This window comes from Euprymna scolopes, chromosome 22 (assembly GCF_053919585.1).
Source record: "Euprymna scolopes isolate OS-2025 chromosome 22, ASM5391958v1, whole genome shotgun sequence".
In the NCBI taxonomy this organism is placed as follows: domain Eukaryota; kingdom Metazoa; phylum Mollusca; class Cephalopoda; order Sepiida; family Sepiolidae; genus Euprymna; species Euprymna scolopes.
Genome location: NC_136503.1, coordinates 114,054,300 through 114,080,190, shown reverse-complemented (window position 1 = coordinate 114,080,190; position 25,891 = coordinate 114,054,300). Strand labels below are relative to the sequence as shown.

Below are 25,891 nucleotides of genomic sequence, written 5' to 3'. Positions count from 1 at the left end.
AATCAACTAGCCTGGATGCCCGGCATTGCCCAGGTGTTTGGAGGTGTGTGTTGAGCAAAAAAAAAAAAAGTTGGAGTAGGCAGGCAGGCTCAAATCCATAATGCAAAGATGGAAGAGAAAGTGAAAAAAAAACCTGACGTCTTACCACTACTCTATGACGCAACTGGAAGTTCAAAGCGTTGAAATTAAATAAAGTCATTCCAACCGATACAATGACTTGCAAAAAATGGCAATGCAAAAAAAAAAAAAAAAACTGACCCTCCTTGTAGAAAAGTGCCTAGTCGAGGGTGAAAGAATTAATGTTTTTAGCGAATTTTTATAATATTTGTTGTCCGAAGGGTTGAGCTTCAAAACAATACTGATCTCATGTAAATCCATCGCTTCTGTCGAAAGTTTTAGGCAGACATACATACATACATTTAAACAGACAGGTGAGATTTATATTATAGTTGATACTTTCTGAGATTTACCTAATTTATTTAATGTAATTTATTTTTTTAACTTTTACTATCCATTCTTTATTTCACCCTAAGCTAGAGAAAGTTGTATTGATCGTTGTTGTTTTCGCTAATTGCATTGTTGATCAATGTTCTTTAGTTAGTTGTTATTCACTGTTAATATACAGAAGACACTATAGAGAAGAAAAAATATACAATTATCTTTTCTTTAATATGTAAGCCACAATAACAAAGTTCAGGTGAAGAGTCATAGTATCTGATTGCAACATAATTTGTTGTTTCTTGTTCGGAACCTTTCTTTCAGTTTTCTTCTATTCAAGTTCTTTCTGTCTTTTTAACAATATCGTTTTACATCAAACGACATTCTTCAATTTTCTCAATTTCTTTTTAACCATACTGTTTTACGTTGTTACTATTACGTCGACACACATTCTTTGTTTTAATTTCATTTAATTTCTATATTGTTCTGAATATCAATTGTTTATATTGAACCTAAAAACCTAATTTGTTTTCCATTGTTCACCAAACATACGTCATCAACAAAATCCTAACTTGAAGTTTGTTTTGCCAAAAATTCTTAAACAATTTATGATTTAACAATTTTTTAGTTTTAACGTGGTTTCAAAATTTCATCAGTAATTTATGCCAAATTATCTGCTTATGTGTTTATCTCGTTAGAATTCCTTGGTAGAAATACTTGAACACAAGATGAACAACTGCATTCCATTTAGAACAACCTGCTACAGAATCCACTTATATTTCATCTACCAACATGGTATGTGCAGCATTGTATGGATAGTCGCTAATCTCTGGTTAGTCGATGAAGAAAAAAAACCCATATGCAATTATCTTTTTTCACTTTCTTCTGTTTTATTTATGTAAGCCACAATAACAAGCTTCAACGATTTATAGGGAGTTGAATCAGATGTCTGTTCAAATTACATTTAAACTACTGCATGTCAATACACTCAAGGAAGCAGAAGACTGGAAGGGAATTCCAAAGTCTAGTAGTTCAAAAGAAGAAACTATTAATGTAGAAGGCTTATCGTCCTCGAGGAACCTTTAAATTCATTGTATACCACTAGCTTCACCGGCCTTGTCATGTGCATGGTATATGCATTTAGAGATGACCGTTAAGACATCTGCTGTAGAATGAACTTGCTAAAATCCATACTAATCGTCAGAAAGAAGTGTAGTAGACTATTGCTTGATTTTAGTGAAGAGCGGAAGACGACTAATCGGGCGATAATTGTGTGGGTCAACTCTTTGGCTAGAATTCTTAAATACTGATACCACAGAAGCAATTTTCCTATTTTCGACAGCCATGTCACTCTTGTTTTCCTTATTGTCCTTTAGTCCTCATATTCCATGTGTGATGTTTCTGACAACTACCTCACCAGAGATAATCAATTTCCATTGTTTTCTGAATTTATGTCATGAACACTTGCCAAAAATTCCTAAACAATTTGCGTTTTAATAGTTTTTAATTTTTGAGTTTTTACGTGACTTTGAGACTTCATTAATGTAGTGAAAATTGAGTGTGACTACAGTCATGGAGGTGGGCTGCATGTGCGAACTCAAAACCCGAGCGATAGGAGACGAGAAGGTTCGATTGCGCATTAATTTGCATAAATGAGATGATATAAGGCCGGGAGTTAAGATGTTTGAGAGAGTCGAGCCGTTGCAATTGAGTCGACTTGTATGTAAAGTCGTTTTTAAATGAGAAATTTAAAAATTAATTTCTGTGTCTAGCTGTGTAGCCCCACATTTGCTAAGTAGTATGTCTTTGTCGGGGAATAGTGAGAGCTAGCTGTGTCTAGCGGAGTGTTGAGCGTTAGCTGTGTCTAGCAAAGATGGATACTACTCCCCTACCCAGTTTATGATCATGAGATCAGGGGGGCATGTAGTGAAAATTGAGTGTGACTGCAGTCACGGAGATGGGCTGCATGTGCCAACTCGAAACCTAAGCGATGGTAGACGAGAAGGCGACGAATCAGCAGGTTCGATTGCGTATTAATTTGCATAAATGAGATGATATAAGGCCGGGAGTTAAGATGTTTGAGAGAATCGAGCCGTTGAGTTCTCGAGAACCGAATGGAACCTGGTTAGAGTGGAGAGTGTCGCTAAGAATCGAGTCCAGGTTTTTTTTTTTCGATTAGAATTAATATTTTATGCTAAATTTGTTGTTTATCTTATTAAAATTTCTTGGTAGTGAAGCTTGAACGCAAAGTGAGCAACTCCACTTTATTTAGGACTAGCAGGGGGTACCCGGTGTCGCCCAGATATGTGTAGGTGGTGTAGCAAGGAACCCCCAGGGAGGAGGGATAAAATGTGATAGTAGTGGGGTGGGGGGAATCTAAACAGCAGTAGGCAGTTTGAGTGGAGAGAGGTGTTAAAAAAAAAAAAAAAAAATTGGTAGTAGATAGATAGGCTCGAACCCGTTACATGAAGGAAAAGGTGTAAAAAACCTAACGTCTTAGTTGATGTGTCCATCACGCAACCAGAAATTGCAAACATTTTAATCAAGGGTAGTCAATCCAACGGAGAAAATGACTTGCAAAACTTTCAATGAAAAAATCTACCCTTCCTTGTAGAAAACTGCCTAGTGGAGGATGAAGGAATTAATGTTTTTGGCGAATTTTTCGATATTTGTCGTCAAAGACGTCAAGCTTCAAAATGATACTGATCCCGTCAGAATCCATTGTGTGTCAAAAGTTTTAGTGAGACATACATACACGTAAACAGACATTTGAGATTTATATAATAGAAAATTTGTTACAGACTCCGCAGTGGTATGACCATGAACTTCAACTACCTGTATTGTTTTTCTTTCTAGGCTCATAACGACATGCTGCGTACATATGAGGCAAAACTGAAAGCCTTCGGAATTCCCGTTGAGGAGCTTGGATTCAAACCACTGGAATCATCGGTTTCAGATCATATTTTGGGGAAAGGTCCAGCAGGTTTGGTGTCTGCCCAAGTTTGAAATTGTCAGAATGAACTGTAATAAATGAACATTGTAAACAATATTTGCCGAATGAGTTGGATTCATGGATGTATATACTTACATGAACTCACGTACGAATTGCTACCTTCAGTTTTACAAGGATTAGTTCGTGTGTTTAAAATAAATAAATTTCCTTTTTCATCCGTTTTTTAAAAGATATATATTTTTTCTGTTACACTTTCATTATTCCCTGATCATGCATAAAACCTTTATATACCCGTGTTGTGGTCAAACTCAAGTTGTTGATAGTCTGTAGACAGAAAACCATCTGGACATCAATGGTGAGTTTTTTTTAATAAACTGTATTTAAAACAGAGCATTAATCTCAGAGATAGATTATTTTTATATGCATGTATGCGAGAGAGGAAGATAGATGGATAGTGATTCTGTGTGTGCTGGCTTCTATTGGGGACAGCAGCCAGATGCATCCCTTCACCTTGAAACCTTTCTAGCTAAGAGTGAGAAAATCTTCCTCCCCTTCCCTCGAAAATCATGTGGTTCAAGAAGTGGCCATGCCAAAGGCATGTCAATGTTAGGTTGGTACTTTGAAAGAAATGGTCATAACAAAAGCACCTCATTGTCTGTGCAGTTCAGAGATGTAGCTCTACTTTAGACATTTTAATGTGGTCAGTTCCATCTGAAAAGAGAGACGTTGCATTTGACAACACCTAAATCTGAAGGACTGCCACTGAGAGCTCTCCCCCACCCTGCACCTCAGGTCAAAAGAGCCTACTCATTTGGTCTGAAAATGACAAAATGGCAGTTTGTTGATATGCTAAGAGGGAAGGCCACTCAAATGAAATAGACCCTGATACTCCAATCATCCCAAAGGACTCCTATGAGATATGGCTACTCACAAAACAAGAGGAGCTATTTGATATAGCAGTACTTCAGAAGGTGAAATCTCAGAACCTTTATCTTCAGCAGATTATTCATATTAAGAATAAGGAAGGAAGGGGGAGGGACACTTTTACATCATTTAAAAAAAGGAGTTGAAGGTGCTGCTAAAAGCAGACGATCATCCTCACCAACTGATTGATCAATTCTCTCACAAACCAGCAACCATGAAGAAAGCCAGCCAGAATGAAGACAGAGTGGCAATCTCAATGCCTTTATTCTGGCTGGGCAACAGCAACAACAAAAGACAACACCAGTTCCAGCAATATCATTACTGTTATGTTTTCCCCAATGAGCGATCATTGAACCAAATAAAATCAATTCTTTATACACACATGCAGGGTTTATTTTCATTTTATTCTCTTTGTCGCTTCTTTTCATCTTTGCCACATTTCATGATCATCTCATCTAGTTGTCAGCAATTGTCTGTTTAACTAAGACATGAAAGACACAAGATGTTTGCTGAGTTTCTTGAAGGTTTTATTTGAGAGAATTTACCTATGGAGAGAGAGAGACTAATAACTTAAATTTGCTTACCCACTATTGTAAGAAATGAGTGACGCAATGGTCAGAGGCATTAGTAACATTCACCAAGATATTATTTAATTATTTGAACATGTTTCATTTGCTTCCTTCGAATGGAGATATTGCTTTTAAAACCTTTGTTTCTCTCGCTCAAAAACAGGACGTCATGTCATATTCTCATATCGTTTGTCTACAGAATTAGTCTTCAACTCACGTCACTGAGTCCAATTCTGTCTGCAGATCAGGTCACCCTGACATGTATTAAAAGGTTATCCTTATCAAAATTCACACTAGCTAAATTGATCGCTAATTACTGGCGTAGGATCCTTCCTACGTAACACTAGCAAAGAAGAGAGCGGTATGGGGACCCCAGTTTCAATTATTGCCAGAGACTTATAAGATGCTCTTTGAGAGCAAATATTCCACTTATACAGCAAGAAACATGCTCAAACCATTCCTGCAGGATGCAGTAGATGCTAGAGTACGACGCAGAATTTAATATCTAGCACCATAACAATCAGATTAACTCTACAGAATACTACAAATGCAAAAGTCACATAAAAGAGTTCCCATCTGTTGCCAAATGCAACAACTGCTAGATGCACAGTTCCAGATTTAACCAAGATGACAACATGAGGCATGTCCTCCAGCAAAACAAAACAGAAAAAAAAATTCAGCCGAAATGTCACCAGAAAAAAAATGACAGAATGGTAGGTTGAAAACAATTCATTTTTCTTGCACTTATATTTCTTTCATTTTATCTTCTTTTGCCCTAGGTTCTTTTTGGGTTTGAAAAGGCTTTCTCCTTTGTTCTTATATCATAGAGCAATAGAAATCCAAACTTAACCTGGACATAACCCAAGTGAGAAATGTATTGATTGCCAGAATCCTGGTCATAATAAATCAAAGAGAAAGTTATGTCCTTAATATAGACTAATTGCTACAAAATTTTTATTGGGAGGGGAAGGAGAATCAATGGAATAATTAAAATGAAATAAAGCTAATATTTTCAATTAAGCACATATGTAAAATACGTTTAGGAAGCCATCGAATGCAAAGATTATTAAACAAACAATATAAAAGAATGTTTATCTAATTTGACAGCGGGAACTTGCGTTTATCGAGATTTTTTTTTTACGTCGTATCATAATGTTATTGAGTATAAATTAATTTGGTCTTGTTCAGTTTTTTTTTTAATAAAGCCAAGGAATGTACTAGGCATGTGCTGAAAGGAATATTTGATTAGTTTCTTGTTTTTGAAACGGTGAATTGGAGATTAAATAAAAATATGTATGTAAAATACGTTTATCCCACACAAAAATGATTAAACAAACAATATAAAAGAATGTCATCATTGTACATAAAACGGGAGCCTAACTTTTATACACGCCAATAAGCAGCATCTGCATATGTTAGCCGAGGTATGGAAGCACAAGATGGATACAATACTTCTGCTACTTCAAAATGATAAAATATATAAAAATACATAAACATTTTTCATCAATTAATTTTTTTCGCATATCTTATCCAATAACTATGTTTATTTAAGTTAATGTTATATATTTTAAAAATATATTTATTTACAGAAACATAGAAAAACATTGAATGTTTCACATTGTTTACAGTTTTAGCAGTTTCAGAAAGGTGAATGTGCAACAGAAAATTGTTTAGCAATTTAAAAATGTGAATATTTCACATGACAAAATATATAACATTAACTTAAATAAACATAGTTATTGGATAAGATATGCGATAAAAAAAAAATATTAATTGATAAAAAAAGTTTAAAATGTTTAAATAGTTTGACAAAGGTGCCATCAGCTAGAATCGAAACTGAAACTGTAGCATTCAAAGCTGGTGACGTTACCACTCTACCAACGTTACACGCATATAAACCGGTTAAAAATAAAAAATGCTTAACGATTTTTTCAATTTTGATTCACTTTTTACCCCTTAAAACAATTTTAACCCGCTAAAGACCCAGAAAAGAATGACCGGTAAAAAAATCCAATCGTTTGAGAAAAAAAACATCTTTCTACGAAGAAGCTATTTTTAGATATTGAAAGTCTAAGTTTATAAAATTAGAAAAATTGTACATGAATTTTATTCATTTTAAAATTGCACCATTTTCGTTTTTTTTTAAATATTCATACATTTATGATTGTTTTTAGAATGTGAATATTTCTTCATACATTCTGCTAAACTTGTTGCCTTTTCACATCACCTTTAAAATTGATAATCATTTTCTTTTTTCTTTTTTTTGCTATAATCATTTTGAAAAGAAAATATTTGAAAAATTTTTTTTAGCAAGTTTTCATTTATTTTTCTTTAAAAACGTTTTCAAACAAAAAAAGAAAAAATGAAAAGTCTCTGTCTTTACTTTTGAAGAAATAAAATTTCTTCAGAGCCTTTCACGATCATCTTTTAGGTTGGGTCTCCGATATTTTTTGCCAGGTCTGAAAAAAAAAAAAAAAAAAAAAAGTTATTTTTGTCCAAAACAAAGAAAAATCTCAGAAATGCTCAAGTTTTCAAAAATGTTATTAAATCTTTAGCAGAATGGTAAAAATATTCGATTGGACTTTCGGTTCTCTCCAGAACATTAAAAAAATAAAAATAAAGTAAAATTTTTATGATGTGCATACTATAAGTTGTACCACTCCTTCATTCGTTTTTCTCCAACCAATCAGCCAAGATCCTCCTTCCCCCTCTCTCTAATAGCAAAAAGTGCTCTATGACCCAATGTTTTTATTTTTTGGTTTATTTTTATTTCTCCATCCATCTAAGTCCAGTCTCGCCAACCCCTGTTTGGCTAAATGTTTATAAACTTTGTGCCATCTATGTCAGATTTTTTTTCTATTGTTGTTTTGTTCTTCTCATATAATATTGTCGTTCATTGCGATTGCATCCCATTCATCCCACCCGTTGTTAAGGTCGTTTTGTTGAAATTTCAAAAAGAATTAAATTGCTTAAAGTAATAAAAACCATTTTACATGTTTTAACTATGCAGTCTTCATTCTTGCTGTTCAATTGTATCGCTTAATGGTTGAATGGGGAGGAGAGTATCTATGAACTGGACAACATGTCATAAAATGTTGTGACATCATGTTTGATCGATTTTTCTTGGTACTTGTGTTACATGATAAGGGCTGTCCCCTTTTCATGTAAGCATAAAAATGGAGAATTTAGTTTAAAATGAAAATGAAATAGCAATAGACAAATTCGAACCTCGTAATTTAGTTTAGAAATAGATTACGTGTGAGAATTTAAAAATGTAAAACAAACATTTGTTTAGAATATAGATAAATATTTCAAGGAAAGAATGTTAACTATCAAGTTTGTTATGAAATTTTAAATTGAAAGAATGCAGCTTATAAGATAATGTTTTTAACATATTGGAAAAATAGGTTACTGAGTATAGGAACAGTTTTGGACACGTATGTCCAGAACACGTGAAAGAAGGCACATGTTTTAACATGTGTATGACGTCACGGAAAATAGAAAGTTCTAGGAATAGAGAAAAAAACTTTAGAGTTAGTCAGTCAGTGAGAAAACTCAGAGGGTGGCAGTCGTCTAGGAGCGAGACGTCACGTTGAAACTAAAATGTGAAACTTTGAATTCTTGGTGATGGAAACACGGCCGTGTGACGAAATAAACCATCAAGTGTTTTTTGTAAAGCTCGTCTTGTCTTATGATTCTTACAAAAAGGTAAAGTCCAATTGTATTATATATTGTGTTATATGTCTTTACATAGACGTCTCAACATCATCATGTCCGAACTGTCTGAACACTATCCCTTCACTCCAAGAGCTTTCTCCTTCTTCCATTCAACACAAGAAAAGAATGAACATTTAAAATATAGGAATCTCTCATAACACGAACAAGGAATGAACAATCTCTCTAAGTCTCTTTCAACATCCCTCTCTAAGATACAACAAGACTCTCATCTCACTTAAAACTTATAACATGTAAACAAAAGAACATACGTATCTTTACTAATAAGAACTCACGTAACATACGCACAAGTGGTAAATTCGTCTAATAATAATAACTATATAACACTTGTACAGTTTAACCAAGACATTAAAAAAATGAAAATATCGAAAAGAAAGTTTAAATTGTACGTATCCGTTATGGAACAAAGTTCTCTGAAAAAAATTTCACTTAATTTCATCAAGTAGTTTTTTTTTTGTTTTTTTTTACAGCAAAAAAAAACAATTTCTTTTAATACCAAGCAAAAGGTTTGATTTTTAGGATTGGTTGGTTGTTTTATGGCATATCAACCTTTTTCAGGTTATTTAATGCCGAATCTAGTTATTTTGAGGAACGATTTTAATGGAGTATATTTTTTTTTTTTTTAAGTCAGATTCTATTTAACCCATAGTTGGGACCCTAACAGGTACTACCACTCCAGGTCAGAGTGGACCTGGGAGCAATGGCAATTAAAGGGTGGCTGCACACTCCCCAAGGCCCATAAGGTGGGGCCTCACCATCGGATATAGTTTTAGGTCATATCGAGGACCTTGATTTTTAGGAAGAAAAGCTATTATTAAAGATGGGGAGGGAGTGTCGGCGCTTTAACTGGAGTTATCTCCCCGTGACGTGCTCCATAAATTTCATAATGGCTGACTTCAACACGCTCTCATAAAAACGTGTTTTTCCGCTGTAAAAAAAAAAAAAAAAAAAAAATTACTCAATCCAAAACGGATACGTACAATATAACTTTTTTCGATATTTTCATTTTTTAATGTCTTGATTAATTGATTAAACTGTACAAGTACGATTTTTTTTTTTATCGTATCGTATGCGATGTGTGGCTGAAAGTTAACAATAATCAGAATCAGAGATCTTGTTCAGGGGAACAGTTACACCCCAGCCTTAGTCTTTTCCAACTTATAAATCCCCATTAAGCACTTAAAAATAATTTTATTTGAGTTTTTAACTTGATGTTTTTTGTTGAACTGGAAATTTTTTCTAGTTCCACAAAAACTAAAACCCATAAATGTTCAATGTGTGTCTAATTTTGGCAATTTCTATGGTCCAGCCCACTGTGTTTTGTGGGGTTATTTAATGTCGAAGCTAGTAATTTTGGAAAAAAGGTTTTATGCTTCAAGCTTTTCATATCTTCAAATATTTATTTATGGTGTTTAGTTTGGTTGTTTTGTACAGGAAAATAATTGTTTTTGTTTTTAGTTTTGCAAAGAGAAAGGAAAAAAAAAAACAACATCAATGTTTGGTGCATTTTAGGTCAGGAAGCCGGTGTCTCCAGACAGTCTAATCTGGTAGCACCAGATGTGATTAGGGACAGATTTATCTAATTGGGGAGTTGTGTAGTGAGAATTGTTTACACTACATTTAAATTTATACATATCAGTACATTAGGATTAGGTTAGAAAACCATAATGAATATGATGAAAAATAGTTTATTAGCAAAAGAATGTTGTGAAAGTTCATTTTGCAAATAACAAAAATTCTATAAAAATGAAAAAAATTATTAAAGAAGTAAACTTACTTGGGATACCATCTGTGTTTCGATGTGAAAAACATATTTGCTAATTCTTGGTCTGTCGGTCCATGTGGACGCAGTCGCAGTTTCTCTTCAAGGAGATGTTGAACCTTCAGGTGAGAATCACCCTAAAAAAGAAGAAACGATTTTAAGCAAACAATGAAATGTGGCATCTCAAACCTTTACTGCAGTTTCAAGGATTATTTAATCTTTAAAAGTGTTTCAATGATTTTTTTTTTATAATGGATGTTGCTCCAGACAAGGCAGGAAGCCGTTTTGGCATCCATTGGGAACGAACTCCCACACACAAAGTTCCTTTTATATAATAATAGAGATGGATATCTGTGATCCTTTTAATGCCTGTTTCATGTGCAACCTTGTGTTACATAGTAAGGACCCTATGCCAGTAAGTAGTGATTAAGTTAGCTAGTGTTAATTTTAACATGGATCACATTAGTACATGTCAGGATGACCTAACTACAAGCAGAACTGTACCCAGAGACGGGTAACGTGAAGAGGGGAGGGGTGCAAAAGGTCAAACTTTCTAGACAAAGCATAATCGAATCATATGGAAATGTAACGTCACAGTTTTTGAGCAAGAAAGAACAAAGGGTTTCAGTTCAGTCCTTCTGTTGGAAGTGAACGAACACGCAAATGATGTAGAATTGAAGCTGAATGTTACCAATGTTTATCAGTTTGCACGTCAACCATTTTGTTACATAAAAAGTAAGTTTAAGAAGTTAAGCATTAGTCTCTTCCTAAGTAAATTCTTTCCAATAAAAACCTTGAAGAATTCCGCAACGTCTCCTCGTTTTTCATGCACAAGTAGTTTCTTTTAGTTAAACAGACAAGCGACAGCTGCTGGATGACATAATCAAACATGAAACAACAAGAAGAAGTAACTATAAAAAAGAGATCTTTTTTTTTTTTCTTCTTCCTTTGAAGATTGTAATGCTGGGTATGGGGCAGCCAAACCAGCTGCCAACATTGCCCCGCTTTTTTATTAAAACCAACCGAGAGCTCTTTTTAGTATCCTTGCTGTTCCCTTAAGTGCAATTGTCTGAATCTCTTTTGCACTTGGTTCACCAGGAATATTAGTTAGGTAGGACTTCAGGTTCTTCTTCATAAGTCCTGTGGCACCTATGATAACTGGTATGATCGATATCCCCTTTAGGTTCCAGTTTTTTTTTTTTTTTTTTTTTTTTTTTTTTATAAAAAAGAGATCCAGTATAAAAACCCATGTTTGTATAAAAAAGATTTTGTTGATTTCATGATCACTTATGGGTGAAAATGTAACACTTGTTCATTTCTGCAACAACATTTGTCTGCAGCCTCATGCTTCGTCATCTTAGAGATTCTTGTAACATTTCTTTCAAAGCGGCATAATAAATAAGAACTGACCCATTCTTAAAATGCATCCATTCAATTTGCACTTTGCCATTTCAAATCTAAGTGCTACTTTAAAGAGCATAATTAATAAAAATGCTCCCAGGCATTGTCGGTTCGGAACAGCTAGTATATACATAACAGCTTAAAATGCATCCATTCAATTTGCTATTTCAAACTACAGCATGACATATTCTGAATATGTCGGTTGAGCTCTAGGTGCAGGTGTGACACTATCATGAGAGAATCCTCCTAAGCGTTAAGGCCCACAATCTATGCCTTCTATTGAAGCCATATCCATCAGCTCACCTCAATCTGTTCAGAGCCAAAACCTGTGTTCAACTTTCTCAAATTGAAAACTGACGTCAACTGTTGCAAACTCAAGACTGTCCATAATTGTCACTCCTAAAATTATCTCTAAATATATCAACTGTATATTCATGCCATCTGCCACACCTTGATTAACAATCCTATTTCAGCTGCTTTTGTGTGCCTTTGTAGACACCTTCTTCTCCATTGTCTTTTTACTAAACTTACTTCCTATAACCTTTTATTCTGTTGATCAATTAAAATAAAATGTGATTTTAATTTGCATGTTTACCGCTGAACATTCTATGTAATTAATGTTTCTAATTGTAAATGCAAAAAGGCCTTCGATAAGGTTTGGCATAAAGGCCTACTACACAAGATTTCCAGCTACGGTATAACTGGAAATGTTTTCTCGATCATTAAGTCATTTCCCATAAGAGTAGTGGTTGATGGGCAGAAATCAGAGGCCCACAGTATTAATGCTGGAGTCCCTCAGGGGTCCATACTGGGCCCAACTCTCTTCCTGATCTACAACAATGATCTCCCAAAAAACATACTAAAATCTTTCGTTGACATCTATGCTGATGACACGACCATCTATGGCAACACATCAAAGGCCGTAAATGATGATGTCCTCTCTGATTCTCTCTCTTCTGATCTTGAGCTCGTGGTACAGTGGGGAAAGAGGTTGCTGGTTACCTTTAATGCATCTAAGACCAAGCTCCTATCTCTACATCATAAACGCTCTGATCCCACTCTGGCATCAATTGAAATGGATGGCTCTCGCCTAAGGGAGGCCCCAGGATTTGATAAGCTCCTGGGTTGGACCTTTACACCTGATCTTAAATGGAAAACATACATCAAGTCTGTGGCCAAGGTCGCTGGGAAAATGGTGGGATCCTTCTACTGCTCCAGAAGATATTCCATTAATGATGCAATCCTCTATCTATATAAGAGCCAAGAACGTCCAAAGATGGAGTACTGCTGCCACATCTGGGCAGGGGCTGCAAAAAACAGCCTATCCTGCCTTGACGGAGTACAAAATAGACTCTGTGGCTTGGTGGGGGATGCCCTTTTCTCTACCCTGCAACCTCTTTCCCACAGAAGAGACGTAGCGAGCCTGTCATTGTTCTATCGTTATTTCCATGGCAGGTGCTCGTCTGAGCTCCATTCCCTGGTCCCCCCTCGCCAATCTTTCTCAAAAAACACCCGACTAGCTGAAACCACAGTCAATAATTTTCCCCACTCCCTATCTGTGCCTAAATCAAAATGTAGATACCATGAACAAAGCTTCTTTCTTAGAACTGCACGCCTGTGGAACTCTGTTCCGCTTGCCTGTTTCCCTCCCGACTTCAACCTGGATGTCTTCAAGTCGAACACAAACCAATTCCTGATGAACCCCCCCCCCAAGTAATGACACCTTACCAATTCTCCAATACTATTGCTACACTATCTCTTTGATTACTGTACACACAATAACCCTTATCCCCGAGTGGCCATTGGGCCTTGATAAGGGGCGAACTCCATGTAAAAAAAAAGTCGAAGAGCGAGAACTACAACATATCACCCACAATCAAATGGACTGGTGGAATAATTTCATTGCACACTTGAGACAGCCTTAAAAGCCATGATGAACCCATCAAATTGGCTGGAAAACTTACCATGAATCCTTCTGGGATTCTGCACTGCAAGGAAAGACAACCTGAAATGTTCAGTTACAGAAGTGATATCACACTCAGATTACAAATAGTTTTCTCTCAATCCTCCACAAAAAACAATGGACCTCTTTTGTGGACAAGCTCACCATAAGTATGGCAAAACTTACATATATCTGCCAGCGCAGTCGACAGGAAAATCTAAACTTATGCAAATGTGTGCACCCATTTGTGCAGGATCTCACAAAAACACATAACTTACAACTAGCCTTTTAAGATCCTCAAAGGCACAAAAAATATTTTATGATGTGCATTAAAGATACTGAATACCGATATCTTCAGACAGACTGATCTGGTCGTACCAGATCAATTATGTGTAAAATAAATTTAAAAAAATAACGAAAAAAATAATTCACTTACCATTTTCAATTCATTCATCTTTCGAACAACGGGCTACAAAAAATGGAAACAAAAAGAAATATTTATTGAGTTACTTTGAGTGAAAAATTTGGTGATAAAAGAAACGTCATCTTCCTGCAATTTTTAATGGAGACAAAGAATAAACGAAAGTTAGGATTACGATCGATATTCATGTGAACCTCGACTCAACCATCAATTGTTATGAAGATTTAAAATTTTGTTTTCACTGTTGAGTCATGACTTATTAAGGACAAGAGCCACTTGAGGATAAAGGTTAATGAGACTGAAATGATTGTTTTCTGTATAAATTGAACATAAAATAAATACTCACGTTGGTCAATGGTGTAAACTATTATTTACAGGGCATTTTCTTAGCAAGAATTTGTTGACATTGAATATTTGAAGACAACCAAGTTGTAATTAAGAGGGAAGTAGTTCTATAGTAATACGCTCCATAAACAGAAAGCAATTGCAAAGAAGATTTGTCCATAAAAATGTTATTGGGATCCTACATCAGCAGATAGCAAGCGAGTTAGCTAGTTGGAATTTTGGCAAGGGTCATATTAGTACATGTCAGGATAACTTGGCAGCAAACGGAAATCAATCTAGCTGCAAGTGACATGATTAAGGCGGGGGTCCAACAAAACACATGAGAAATGCAGGTGTTGAAATAAGTGATGACATCATGAATTTGAGGGAACAAACAAAATGATTTTAAAAATTCAGTTTCTCATTGGGAACAGTACAGATGAGAGGCGACCGACAATGTAGAAATCTAAGTGAATGTTGCCTTCAGACTCTGCCCATGCATCACCATCATTAAGTCTAAGTTAAAATTAATTAAGTAAATAAATAACTAGTTATGTGGTCTCTCCCTAATAACAATCTAAATAAAACCTTTAAAAATCTGCAAATCTCTATTGTGTTTTCATGCACGAGTTTTGTTTGTCTTAATTAAACAGAAGGTCAACAATCATGAGAAGATCACGGCTCACACATGGAAAAACAACAATTGAGATAATGAAAGCCAGCACCCGACATTATTCTATTGTTTTTCATGATTGCTTACAGGTGATAACGTATATGTTATCGTAAACGACAATATGCAAGTAAGTTGTTTAATGTTTAAAATGTTACAAAAATTCTGCTTGACGCTAAGCACATGAAGTGAAAAACTAAAGACATTTTACTGAGAATGTCTTACAAGGAGGGACCAAAGGTTAATCGAGTACTTTCCATAGTAATAACAAAAGAACAGAGAGACTAGTTTTTGTGTCAGGAGAAATAGGTTGTCGGAATCATGGAATCATTGAATGAAAAGTAAACAAGCTTATTTTAGGTTAAATATTATTTATTACAGTTGAAACACAAATTATATTTACAGCATGATATACATATGTTAGCATAGCCGCCATCTTGTCCGTTTTCCCTGGAAGTCTCTAATCTTTTTCTTTTCATCTATATAAGGGCAATAACTCTTACTTCCTTTATTAGAGTTATTTCCCCCTTTAGCTTTTGATCGCGATAACACTAGCATATCTTCTGTAAGATTGTAGGGACAAGAAAAGATCACTTCTCCCCAGATTTTGAAGTCAAATTTTTACTTTTGTACCTAGTCAAGGTAGGAAAGAGAGCTCTGTCGAGCTCCTCCCCATACGTGACAGTAGTTTTCCTTTTATAATTTATTTATTTATAATAAATATCTATAAATATCATTATTGTTATGTTCATTTTTCAACTTCTCGTCTCATGCTTGAGGTTAGAGGTTTTGTGAATGACTTCCAACTTCCCTGTCTAGTGACGTTTTGGCTTGTGCCATCTGCCAGGATCTGGTGGTCATCAATTGATCCCCTCCATATCTAAAGCAGCTTACTATGTGGCTTCAGTCCATCAACATCAAAGTGCGACACACTTTGGAATGTTTCAGATGACTAATGGCGGGCGATATGGACTTATCAGTAGAGATGTCATGTAGCCCAATGATTCTCTTTCGTGCTTTGTGGTCGTGCTGCAATAAAACACGAAAAAAGTACTTGATGTAAATCAGTTCAGCTCTGGCTGTGTGATACCATCACGTAGCGTAAAAAAAAAAAGTAACCCTAAATGTTGTCCGTTGTTAACTATCTGGTCACTTTGGTCCCCAGGATTTTCTTCTTGGTTAGATCTACTTTCACCCAACATTGATTTAAATTTCTCCGATCCTCTCAGGCGACCTCAGAGTCACCAACTGTCACAAACTAGACAGTCCTCAACTGTCGAAAACTCAAGACAGAAAGTAAACCGTTCCTATCTGTTGTAAACTGTCACAAAACTCATTACCACTTCTTTTAAGTATATTGACATTTATTGTATGGTCCTTTTATCCCAATCATCGCCACACCTTGATTAACAATCCTATTTTAATTCTCTTTGTGTTCCTTGATTAACAACTTTCTATACCTTTGTTCCGCTTTATTTTGTGATATTTTTCCATTTTTTTTTTTTTACTTCCTAACAACAGGAGGAACGTGAATCGTATCACAGTCGTTGTGCCTGTAGAGTGAAACCGGCAGTCTTCTTCATCCGATATGCTGCAGTTGGAATCATGTAATTCTGATGTACCATCATTGACCATGTTTCACAGTCATACAAGAATACAAGTCAAACATGTATGTTGTATACAGCCACTCTTGCATACGATGAGATTCCTGCATTTTGTAAAACTGTTAATATTCCCTGGAATTCTTAATGTGGTAGACGTATATGGTCTAATATGTTGTATCAGTTCACCAACAGAAACCAATTGTGTTACCTAGGAAAATAAAATTATTTCTACGCCTGCAACAATTTATCTTTCTGTAGAAGCCAGATTTCGGCCGATACATATTTTAAATGCATAAAGAAGCATTTTTCTTTATTTATTATTCGGGGTTACCACTGATCAAAGCCCAAAGGCCAGGTGAACGATGAGACAATACCTTGATTATTAGTAAAGATGGTGTTGACTAGATACAATTTGATCATTTAAGAAGGCACCACAACAAGAATTTGTTTACACTTGAAAACGACCATGCTTCAATCAGCTGGAAAATATTGTGTTCCACAGATGGGCAGTTCTAAGAAAGAAACTTTGCTCATGGAAGTTTTGTTGAGTTTCAGGCAGAGAGAGATCTACATTGCTTAAATTTTACAATTAGTTTGTTTAATAACATATTAATCCTTTGCTTTGTTTTTTTTTATTTCATGTCAAAACAATAAATATTGGAAAGGATATTTAAATACACATTTTTCCAAACAATATTTATACATAAATCATCTCAATAGATCCAATAGGTTTTATTGAATAGTCCGCAAACATAATCATGCCGTTTCAATATTTCCAATCGAAAATCAAATTGATTATTTTCTGAAATAATAATAATAATGATAATAATTCACTTAAGTTAACAAACTTACCAAATTTCCATTACTAACGATTACTATATTGTTCAATTGACTACTGTACACTCTTTAACCCTTATCCTTGAGTGGCCTCTGGGCCTTGATTAGTGGTGATGCCTATGTAATTAAAAAGAGAGAAAGAGAGAAAGAAAATCTCCCACCTTGCTGAATTCATAAGGGAATGAAGGTTCTGGATGCCAACAAATGTGTGTCGAGCCGTCAGATGTTTTTCCAACCAACGGTTTTCTAAAATATAAAATGTATAATGATCAGTTGATTAATTTAGAAGTGAATCCTAGGCATACAAATATATAAACTTGCATAACTTATATATATATATATATATATATATATATATATATATATATATATATATATATATACATAAGCCGTTAATCTACACATAAAGGGATGCTCCAATCGCTGTTGTTAAACAGTATGACTACGCTTACTATAATGTCTGCCGATTTGACAATATTGAATTTAAATTCTCTTTTTTCCCCTATGTCAATTGATGGTGGCCTTGGTGTTGAATACTAGGCTACTGAGTCAAACTCGGTTTGAATTGAATGGAAGTAATTATTTCCTACACTGAAGATTGCATAAGTATGAATCACTAGTGTCTGTAGGTAGAAATAATAAGTATTTTAAATTTAAAAATATTGTGTATATATCAAAGCAAAAAAAAAAAAAAAAATGAATCCAACATCTGGAACATAACTTTGTTCTTTTGTTTTATGGAAATGGTGTTTGATCAACACTTCTGAGGAGACATGATTTAATATGCTATTGTGTTTTTAAATCCCTGAAACAGTGTTTCATGGTAAACAACTGACAATCCCTGAAAACTTAGGACTATTGTGAGTTTAAGAAAGCAAGTTTATTCAACGATTGCAGAAGATTAAATGACTGACAAAATAATTTTCCAACGAAAGACTAAAAATTAACTTAAAAATTTTTTTTTCATATACTTTTCAAGATTAAAAAAGCTTCCAAGATATATATATATATATATATATATATATATATATATATACACGCGAGGTGCCTTCATTAAGTTTCCAGAATTTATTTGTACCAGCATTTAAAATTGTCGTAGACTCTTGAAAATTCAGTATGTTATTGCTATACAGCTTATGTGATGACTGACCAATTTTATAATTTCAGGTTCAAATAAACAGCTACAGCAGGAATTGGAATACACCCTACTAAAGCCTGATTATCACATCTGGTGAATTTCAAAAATGCAATATGGACATGAGAAAACTTTAGAAAAACAATATGCAATAAAATTCTGTTTTAAACTTAGAAAAAATGCCACAGAAATATATGGAATGCTTCAGACTGCTTTTGGACCATCTTGCATGAATTGAGCATCAGTTTTTGAGTGGCATAAGAGATTCAAGGAAGGCAGGGAGTCTGTGAGGGATGATGAGAGGTATGGGAGGAGTTGATTGGCCAAATAAAGAATTTCATAGATAAAGACCGTCATGTGTCATAGAAACAATAAGTGCACAGTTTGATGTCAACGTGAGAACTGTAGACAGTTATTTACAAGGAACTGAAGATGTGGAAGTTTTGCGAAAAGTTTGTCCCAATGCACCAAGCCACAACTCCATCCTTGTCACAGACTATTTGACTAAGTAAGGTATCGAGACATTTCCCCACTCTTCCTATAGTCCAGACCTTGCTCCTTGTGACTTTCAGTTATAAGCTCAAGGAAAACCTTAGAGGCTATCGTTGTGAGACAAATGAGATCAAAAGAGGCTGTGAGAAAGGTCATTGATGCACTCACACAAGAGGACATCCATGGGACCTTTCAGAAGTTGTCGGAATAGTACAAGTGCATTGCAGCCGGAGGAGATTACTTCAAAGACGACTAGAGTTTAGGTACCATCAATAAGAGTGCCCATAGGAAAAATGTCAGGAAACTTATTGAAGGCACCTCATATATATAAATTTAGCTCTTATGCATAGATCATCGTATAATGATTAGATCACTGTCTGACTGACGTAAAGAACATTTAAAATTAAAATGTTTAAATTCAACGTTATTTCATGCGGTTAATGGTAGCCGAATGGATACGGTCTTTGCTAATCGAGCCAGAGATGGCCTGTGTTGCCGAGTTCGAATCTGCCAACTGGTGTTAATCGTGACACCCTGCACTGAAGATTCCCGAAAGGATGAAACACTAGTGTCTGTAGGTATTTAATTAGTATAGTAAAAAATAATTATATATATATATATATATATATATATAGCTAAATTCTAATGACTACTTTTTATTAATTTTTCTTTTTAAATCCATATAACTTTACAATTGCATCTATACATAAACAACCATATATATGCTGAATTGTTAATATGTACAACTCTTCAGAAGTCTAAAGATCATGTCGATTAATAGAAAAAAATAAAATGAAGGATTAAAAAGCAACACTCATATTGATATATAAATATATAGGATATATAAAATACTGTTTCAAACATAGGGTTTTCTATTATTTATATAAACAGAGCTAAGGCAAAACATTTATAATTTACTTAAATGTCCAAAAAATAACCATAAGTAAATTCACCTCCCCTCCCAAATTGTCCTTGATTTTCATACTGGATGCATAGACAAGTTGATAAAGTTGTTAACTAATGTTATGCAACCAACGGGGAGTATACAAACAGATGTCTCTTTAATGTTGTGATATATACAGTGTGTTGTCTAGTGGTTGAAATGTTCTATTAATGGATGTAAAATGTTCATTGTGTGTGCAGCTGCTTCTTCACAAAGTTAACAAATGTGACACAAACTTTTGCAGACAGTTTTTCTTACAATCAAATGAAAATTTGTCTGCTTATCTTAGACCAAAAGAAACACATACCTTCTTATTTGTCCAAACCCTAAAAGAACGCCATAACGTGTTATATTTTTACATGGGTTTCATTTGCCTTATTGTTGAAGTGGAGTCTTTTTTTTTTACATTTTCATTCATTCCCTTTACTGCTTCAAACAAGGTCATCCACATGCCTGTTTGATAACGCATTTCATATCGAACTGATCTCCCTCGTAACTAATCTATCTTTTCGATTACATCATCACTACATGTAGCCTAAAGATTCTTGCTGGGTTTTTGTCACATATCTTTGTTTATATTATGGTTAGCTTAAAATCCATTTATTAAATTAACATCAATTTAACATTTTTGTTCGTGCTAGTTATGAAAACCAACATTCCTTTCTATCAAAACATGTTAACATAAATAATTTTATCTGTAAATATTTTGCTATGATAAACTCTGACATTTCATTTTTACAAATATTAATAATGATCATAATAATAATTATCGACCAGCACACCTTTCGGCATTGCCCAGTCAATATCTAACACTAAGAGACATCGTACTTTGTATTACTTTTAAATGACAGAGTTTAGGGGAAAATGTGGTTCTTGTTTACCCAGTGTCTTCAAAGGGATCGTCATTTCCATGTTCTGAAGATTTACATCTGATCTGTTGACAAGCAGCTCGGAAAGCTAGAAAAAGAAAAAAAATATTTTTAAACTAAAGATATTAATTATAACAGCATCACATTCACTAATAAAGATATTAATTATAACAGCATCACATTCACTAATAAAGATATTAATTATAACAGCATCACATTCACTAATAAAAATATTAATTATAACAGCATCATATTCACTAATAAAGATATTAATTATAACAGCATCATATTCACTAATAAAGATATTAATTATAACAGCATCATATTCACTAATAAAGATATTAATTATAACAGCATCATATTCACTAATAAAGATCCAGTAAAAAATGTTGAATAAAAATTTGAATTAAAAAAAAAATATGTATCCTTTTCCCCCATAGATGTGATGTTGCTAGTCTGTTTTTTTTTTTTACAAATATTATTATTGCATCTGTTCTTCAGAATTGTCTGATTTATTTCCTGCTTCCTTTGTTCCAGCTTGTTTGACTCGTAGGTCTAGTGGTTTACATTAGTTTGCTGTTTCGAATCATGTATTTAGATTTATTTTCATAGGTTTCTTAAAATTTACAAAAATAAAAATTGATGAACCACTTATGGCCAACATGGCTTTCTTCCTCTTCATGGTTGACGTTGTTAAAAAAAAATATTGAATGAAAATAAATTAGATTCTAGTGTTAACTTCTTGGTAAAAGTAGATTTATCATTCTTGGTTCATGAGAAAAGACTTTTACAAAATAATTTGAGAAAAAAATAATTACAACAAGCTTAATAAAAAGAAACAGCTACAAACAAAATACAAATATCAATTTAAAAAATGTACTTTTATACTTAACATTCATTGTAATTTACCCTCCCCTCCAAAAAATTATTGCTTCTAAAAATATGTGCAAAAAGGGAGTTAAATTTCTTTTTTTTTAGATTTTAGAATGGGGGATCACTTTCCTATATAAATTGAACATAAAATAAACACCCACTTCTTAGCCAGTTAACAGAAAATTGAGACTATTTTTTATTTTAATTTTTCTTTCAAAAATATTAAAAAATTTTTTTTTTTTAACTGCACCTGGTTTTTGTTAAAAAAGAATTTTCACTTTTGGTTAATCGCTTCTTTCTACTTCTTTTTAGGGTTATGTTAGGGTCAGTTTAAACAGACGCCTGACTCCCTTCCTCCAAAGAAAATCTAAAGATGTCAAGTTTTTCCAGTTAAAAAAAAAAAAAGAGAAAAAAAAAGCTTCTCTCCTCTTTTTTTTTTTTTTTTTAATTATTTACATGTTTTAATTTGTTTTTCAAGCAGAAAAAATTACATTAGATGTTGCATGTCTCCATTTACCACTAACTGGCCAAGAAGTTAGTGCTTATTTTACTCTAAATTTTTATAGGAAAGTGACCCTATTCTAAAATCTAAACTATTTAATTTTGTTATTAAATTCTTTGTGGATAGTTTTTCAGGTTGTTTACATGTAATCGCTCAATAAAAGTAAAGTCTACCATTTTTAAGAGGTAAACTATGATGGGTTTAATAGTAAAAACTTACAAAAAAAAACTTTGAATATTTCTCTTATTTTTTTCTAACTTATTTCAGGTTAGGAAAAGAGAAAAACTTTGGTAGGGGATGAGAGAGTTTATTCTCACTTCCAACTTAAAAATGGTTTTGCCCCAAAAGCTTGACACTTTTTTCTCCTTTTTTTATTTCCCTTTTTTTCTTCAGTTGTTCATTCAGTTTGAGTGGCTTTTTTTTTTTTTTTTTCAACTTTTGGCAAACATGACAAGTAGAGAAGCCGAATCTTGCGTGTAATTTTAACATATACAATCTAATACAAGGACCATGACAGTCTTAGCATTTCCTCTCAAAACTACCTGACCAAGCACGAGGGTGGGTCACGAAGATTAAGTGGAAAACTGTGCATCCCAATTTGCCATTTTTGCTACTATGTTGGACCCCTTCGCTAGATGTATCAGAATTTTTTGCAAATTTTTGACAACCCTAACACAAAACTGAATAAAATATAAAAAAAACTCATGATTTCTCTTTTTAAAGTGGGTTGTTTATTTTCTTTATGGAATATATTTCCAAAACTAAAGTTGTTTAAAAAATAATAGGAATATTATTTTTTATTAAAAAAAAGAAAAAAAAAAGTGTTTACAAAGTGCCTACTAAATACTGTGACATGAGATGTTTATATATTTTTATATTCGAAGTTAATGTTTGTTGATTTTCTTTAAATCTTTTTTAAAGAAAACCAATTAAAAAAAAAACAAATATTGCATAACTTGCTATTAAACATGTTATTTTTTTTTTAGATTTCATCTTTGCTCCTTTAATTGAAAAAAAAAATTAGGGTTTGAATTACTTTTTTCAAGTAGTTATAAGCTTTGAAAGATAGGTTGAATTATTCAAGTTTTTATCACGCATTTTTAATGGCGATTTCTGACACTGCTACCCCTTTACCACCTCTCCCTTCTAACGGGTGTCAAAGTCACTGAAGGGGTTTGAACTTAAATAGATTCTTTATTTTGGATGATATCTTTCTGTAATTTTAACACGATCTGACCAAGACATTGGGAAATTTACAAAAAACACAAGTGAAGCATGATCCCCCGTGAATGCACAGTAAACGAGGCATAAAAAAAAAAAAAGATTAAGTTCAGCATTGCCCACCCCGCCAATTTAGCCTCAAAAGTCCCCAGGGGACGTCAAATTCTGGTGAAAATGAACAAACGGTGCAGTTTTAGGCCATAACACGTAAACTTGAATTCTGCACCATGCAAAAAAAAAAAAAAAAAAAAAAATGACTCCATCATTCCCCCATCCACATTTAGCCCCAAAAGTCCTCAAGACCGTAACATTTCAATTTGAGTTCAGCACCATGCAAAACTGCTAAATAGACATACACAGAAAATTGAGCAAATATGGTAAAATAGTTTAAAAAAAAAAAAAAAAAAAAATGGAGTGTTTTTATTAGCCCTAAAAGAGCCTCTGGGACACACCCAAGACTTTTATCGTGAAGCAATGAAGCATAGACAAACATCAGTTAGTTACAACTTTTCAGACAGTTTTATAAAAATCCAAAGCATCAATTTCTGTTAATAAGCACAAAAGTGTCAATTTTAGCCATTTAAACCCGAAAGCCAGCTGGAGTTTTCCCGGAAAATCCGTTCTGTTACTTTTTTACTCATATCATGTTTAATGTTTGTGCAAAATTTCAAAAAATTCCATGGCGTAGTTATTGAGAAAAGTGTGAACGGACAAGGGTGAATTTACAGGTCTACCCTCCTTTTGTTGGGGGACCAATAAAGATCTTAATGTCCAGAAAATTACTTGTCTGCTCCAAATTTAAATGTGATATTCGTTTTCACCATACCCGAAAACTTATAAAAATGGTCATTTTAAAGGTGAGTGTTAAGGTGGAAAGAAAGTAAAAATTTACTATAACCACACAAAACGTATCCAGGTAGGTAGAAGAGTAGCTTATCTTGCCTTTGGTAACATTAATTTATTTCATACTAGAATTTTGCCCCCCCCTCTCCTTTTTCTGTTTGTTGGCTTCTCTGTTCAAAACTAACAATATTCCGCAAGCTTAGTGTTGTCTGCCTTTTCACAACTATCAAATCGTGAACATCTTTGTGTCTGATTTCGGTACTTATGTATTTTTGTTACCGTGCTGAAATAATAGGGGGGGGTGAATGTTTTGTAACTGTTCTGTGCTTCTACCTAACAAATATATATATATATATATATATATATATATATATATATATATATATATATATACATACATACAGTAAAATTTGAATTTAATTTGAAAAAAAAAACTATTTAAAAATAGCGCAGTACGCCGCAGTACCAAAAATGCATAAGCACCCTGATTTCTCGTCGATACTCGAGCCTAACTCCGTATGTTCTTAAAATATAAAGGCAGACGTAAGCATGCAAATGGTTAGAGCTATCAAATCGTAAACTGTTTCAGTCGTTTGAATGACGAAGGGGGCTTTTCAAGGTTAACGTTGTTTACAAAATATATATATATATATTAATGATATTATCATATGAAAAGAAGTAAAATTCTTTGTTCTAACATTTTTAAAATAGTTACAATTTAAAAAAGATTAATTTAAAATAAATAGAAAACACCAACAAACCTGGAACCTTTGCACAATTGCGAACAGCAAATATTGAAAATGTTTTTAACGTCGCCATTTTCTTAAAAACCGGTGTTTGTCGAAGCGGTGCCAAGTAAAATGAGTTCGCTTTAAAAGTTTGTTCCACTAATTTTTAACTTTGTCATTCGTTTTTGTTTTAGTTGTCCTTTTCTTTTCCTCTTTGAATCAGACATTTTTTTTTTCAGTGTTATTTTAAAAGTATTTATTTAAAATTATGTTTCGGAACTTTTTAGATGAGAATTGATAATTTGTATTGACGTTTCAATGATAGAAATCGGGTTTGTATTACTGTACACATAGATTCGAAAAAGTTGTCAAAAAACAAATATATAACAAATAAATGTTATCAAAGGCAAGATAAGTTACTTTTCTGCCAAACTGGATATATTTTTTTTGTTTTTATTCAATGTAACATATTTATTCAGCTCGAAAAACATACAGTGTTTACCGATGTATTCGAAAATTCAAGATGGCGTCTCACACCCTCTTTAACACCGTAAGTATGGGAAAAGGTGTTATAAATAAAAAACTATACAAAATACTATTAAAAACCCGCCGAATATATGTCAACCTATGTCACAGTAACATATATTGAGCGAGTTTTTAACAGTATTTTATCCAGTTTTTTATTTATAACATCTTTTCCCACAC

General features: G+C 33.6%; 2 protein-coding genes across 2 annotated transcripts in view; one reads left to right on the top strand and one right to left on the bottom strand.

Moving 5' to 3' along the window:
- LOC145243660 (dynein regulatory complex subunit 4-like) overlaps nucleotides 1-3,624 on the top strand; it is a 40,663-nt gene extending 37,039 nt beyond the window's left edge. Inside the window, exon 10 of the mRNA XM_080106710.1 lies at nucleotides 3,295-3,624. Coding sequence (XP_079962836.1) covers nucleotides 3,295-3,444 — 150 coding nt within the window. The 3' untranslated portion in view covers nucleotides 3,445-3,624. The remainder of the gene's footprint in view (nucleotides 1-3,294) is intronic.
- Nucleotides 3,625-6,968: 3,344 nt separating this feature from the next.
- Nucleotides 6,969-25,355, bottom strand: LOC145243661 (large ribosomal subunit protein mL42-like). The gene is made up of 6 exons (XM_080106711.1): nucleotides 25,220-25,355; nucleotides 21,032-21,107; nucleotides 17,742-17,826; nucleotides 14,161-14,193; nucleotides 10,397-10,518; nucleotides 6,969-7,343 (listed from the first exon to the last, which is right to left on the bottom strand). The coding sequence occupies exons 1-6, from the start codon at nucleotides 25,275-25,277 to the stop codon at nucleotides 7,289-7,291; spliced, it is 429 nt and encodes a 142-aa protein (XP_079962837.1). The 5' UTR covers nucleotides 25,278-25,355; the 3' UTR covers nucleotides 6,969-7,288.
- Nucleotides 25,356-25,891: the final 536 nt, after the last annotated feature.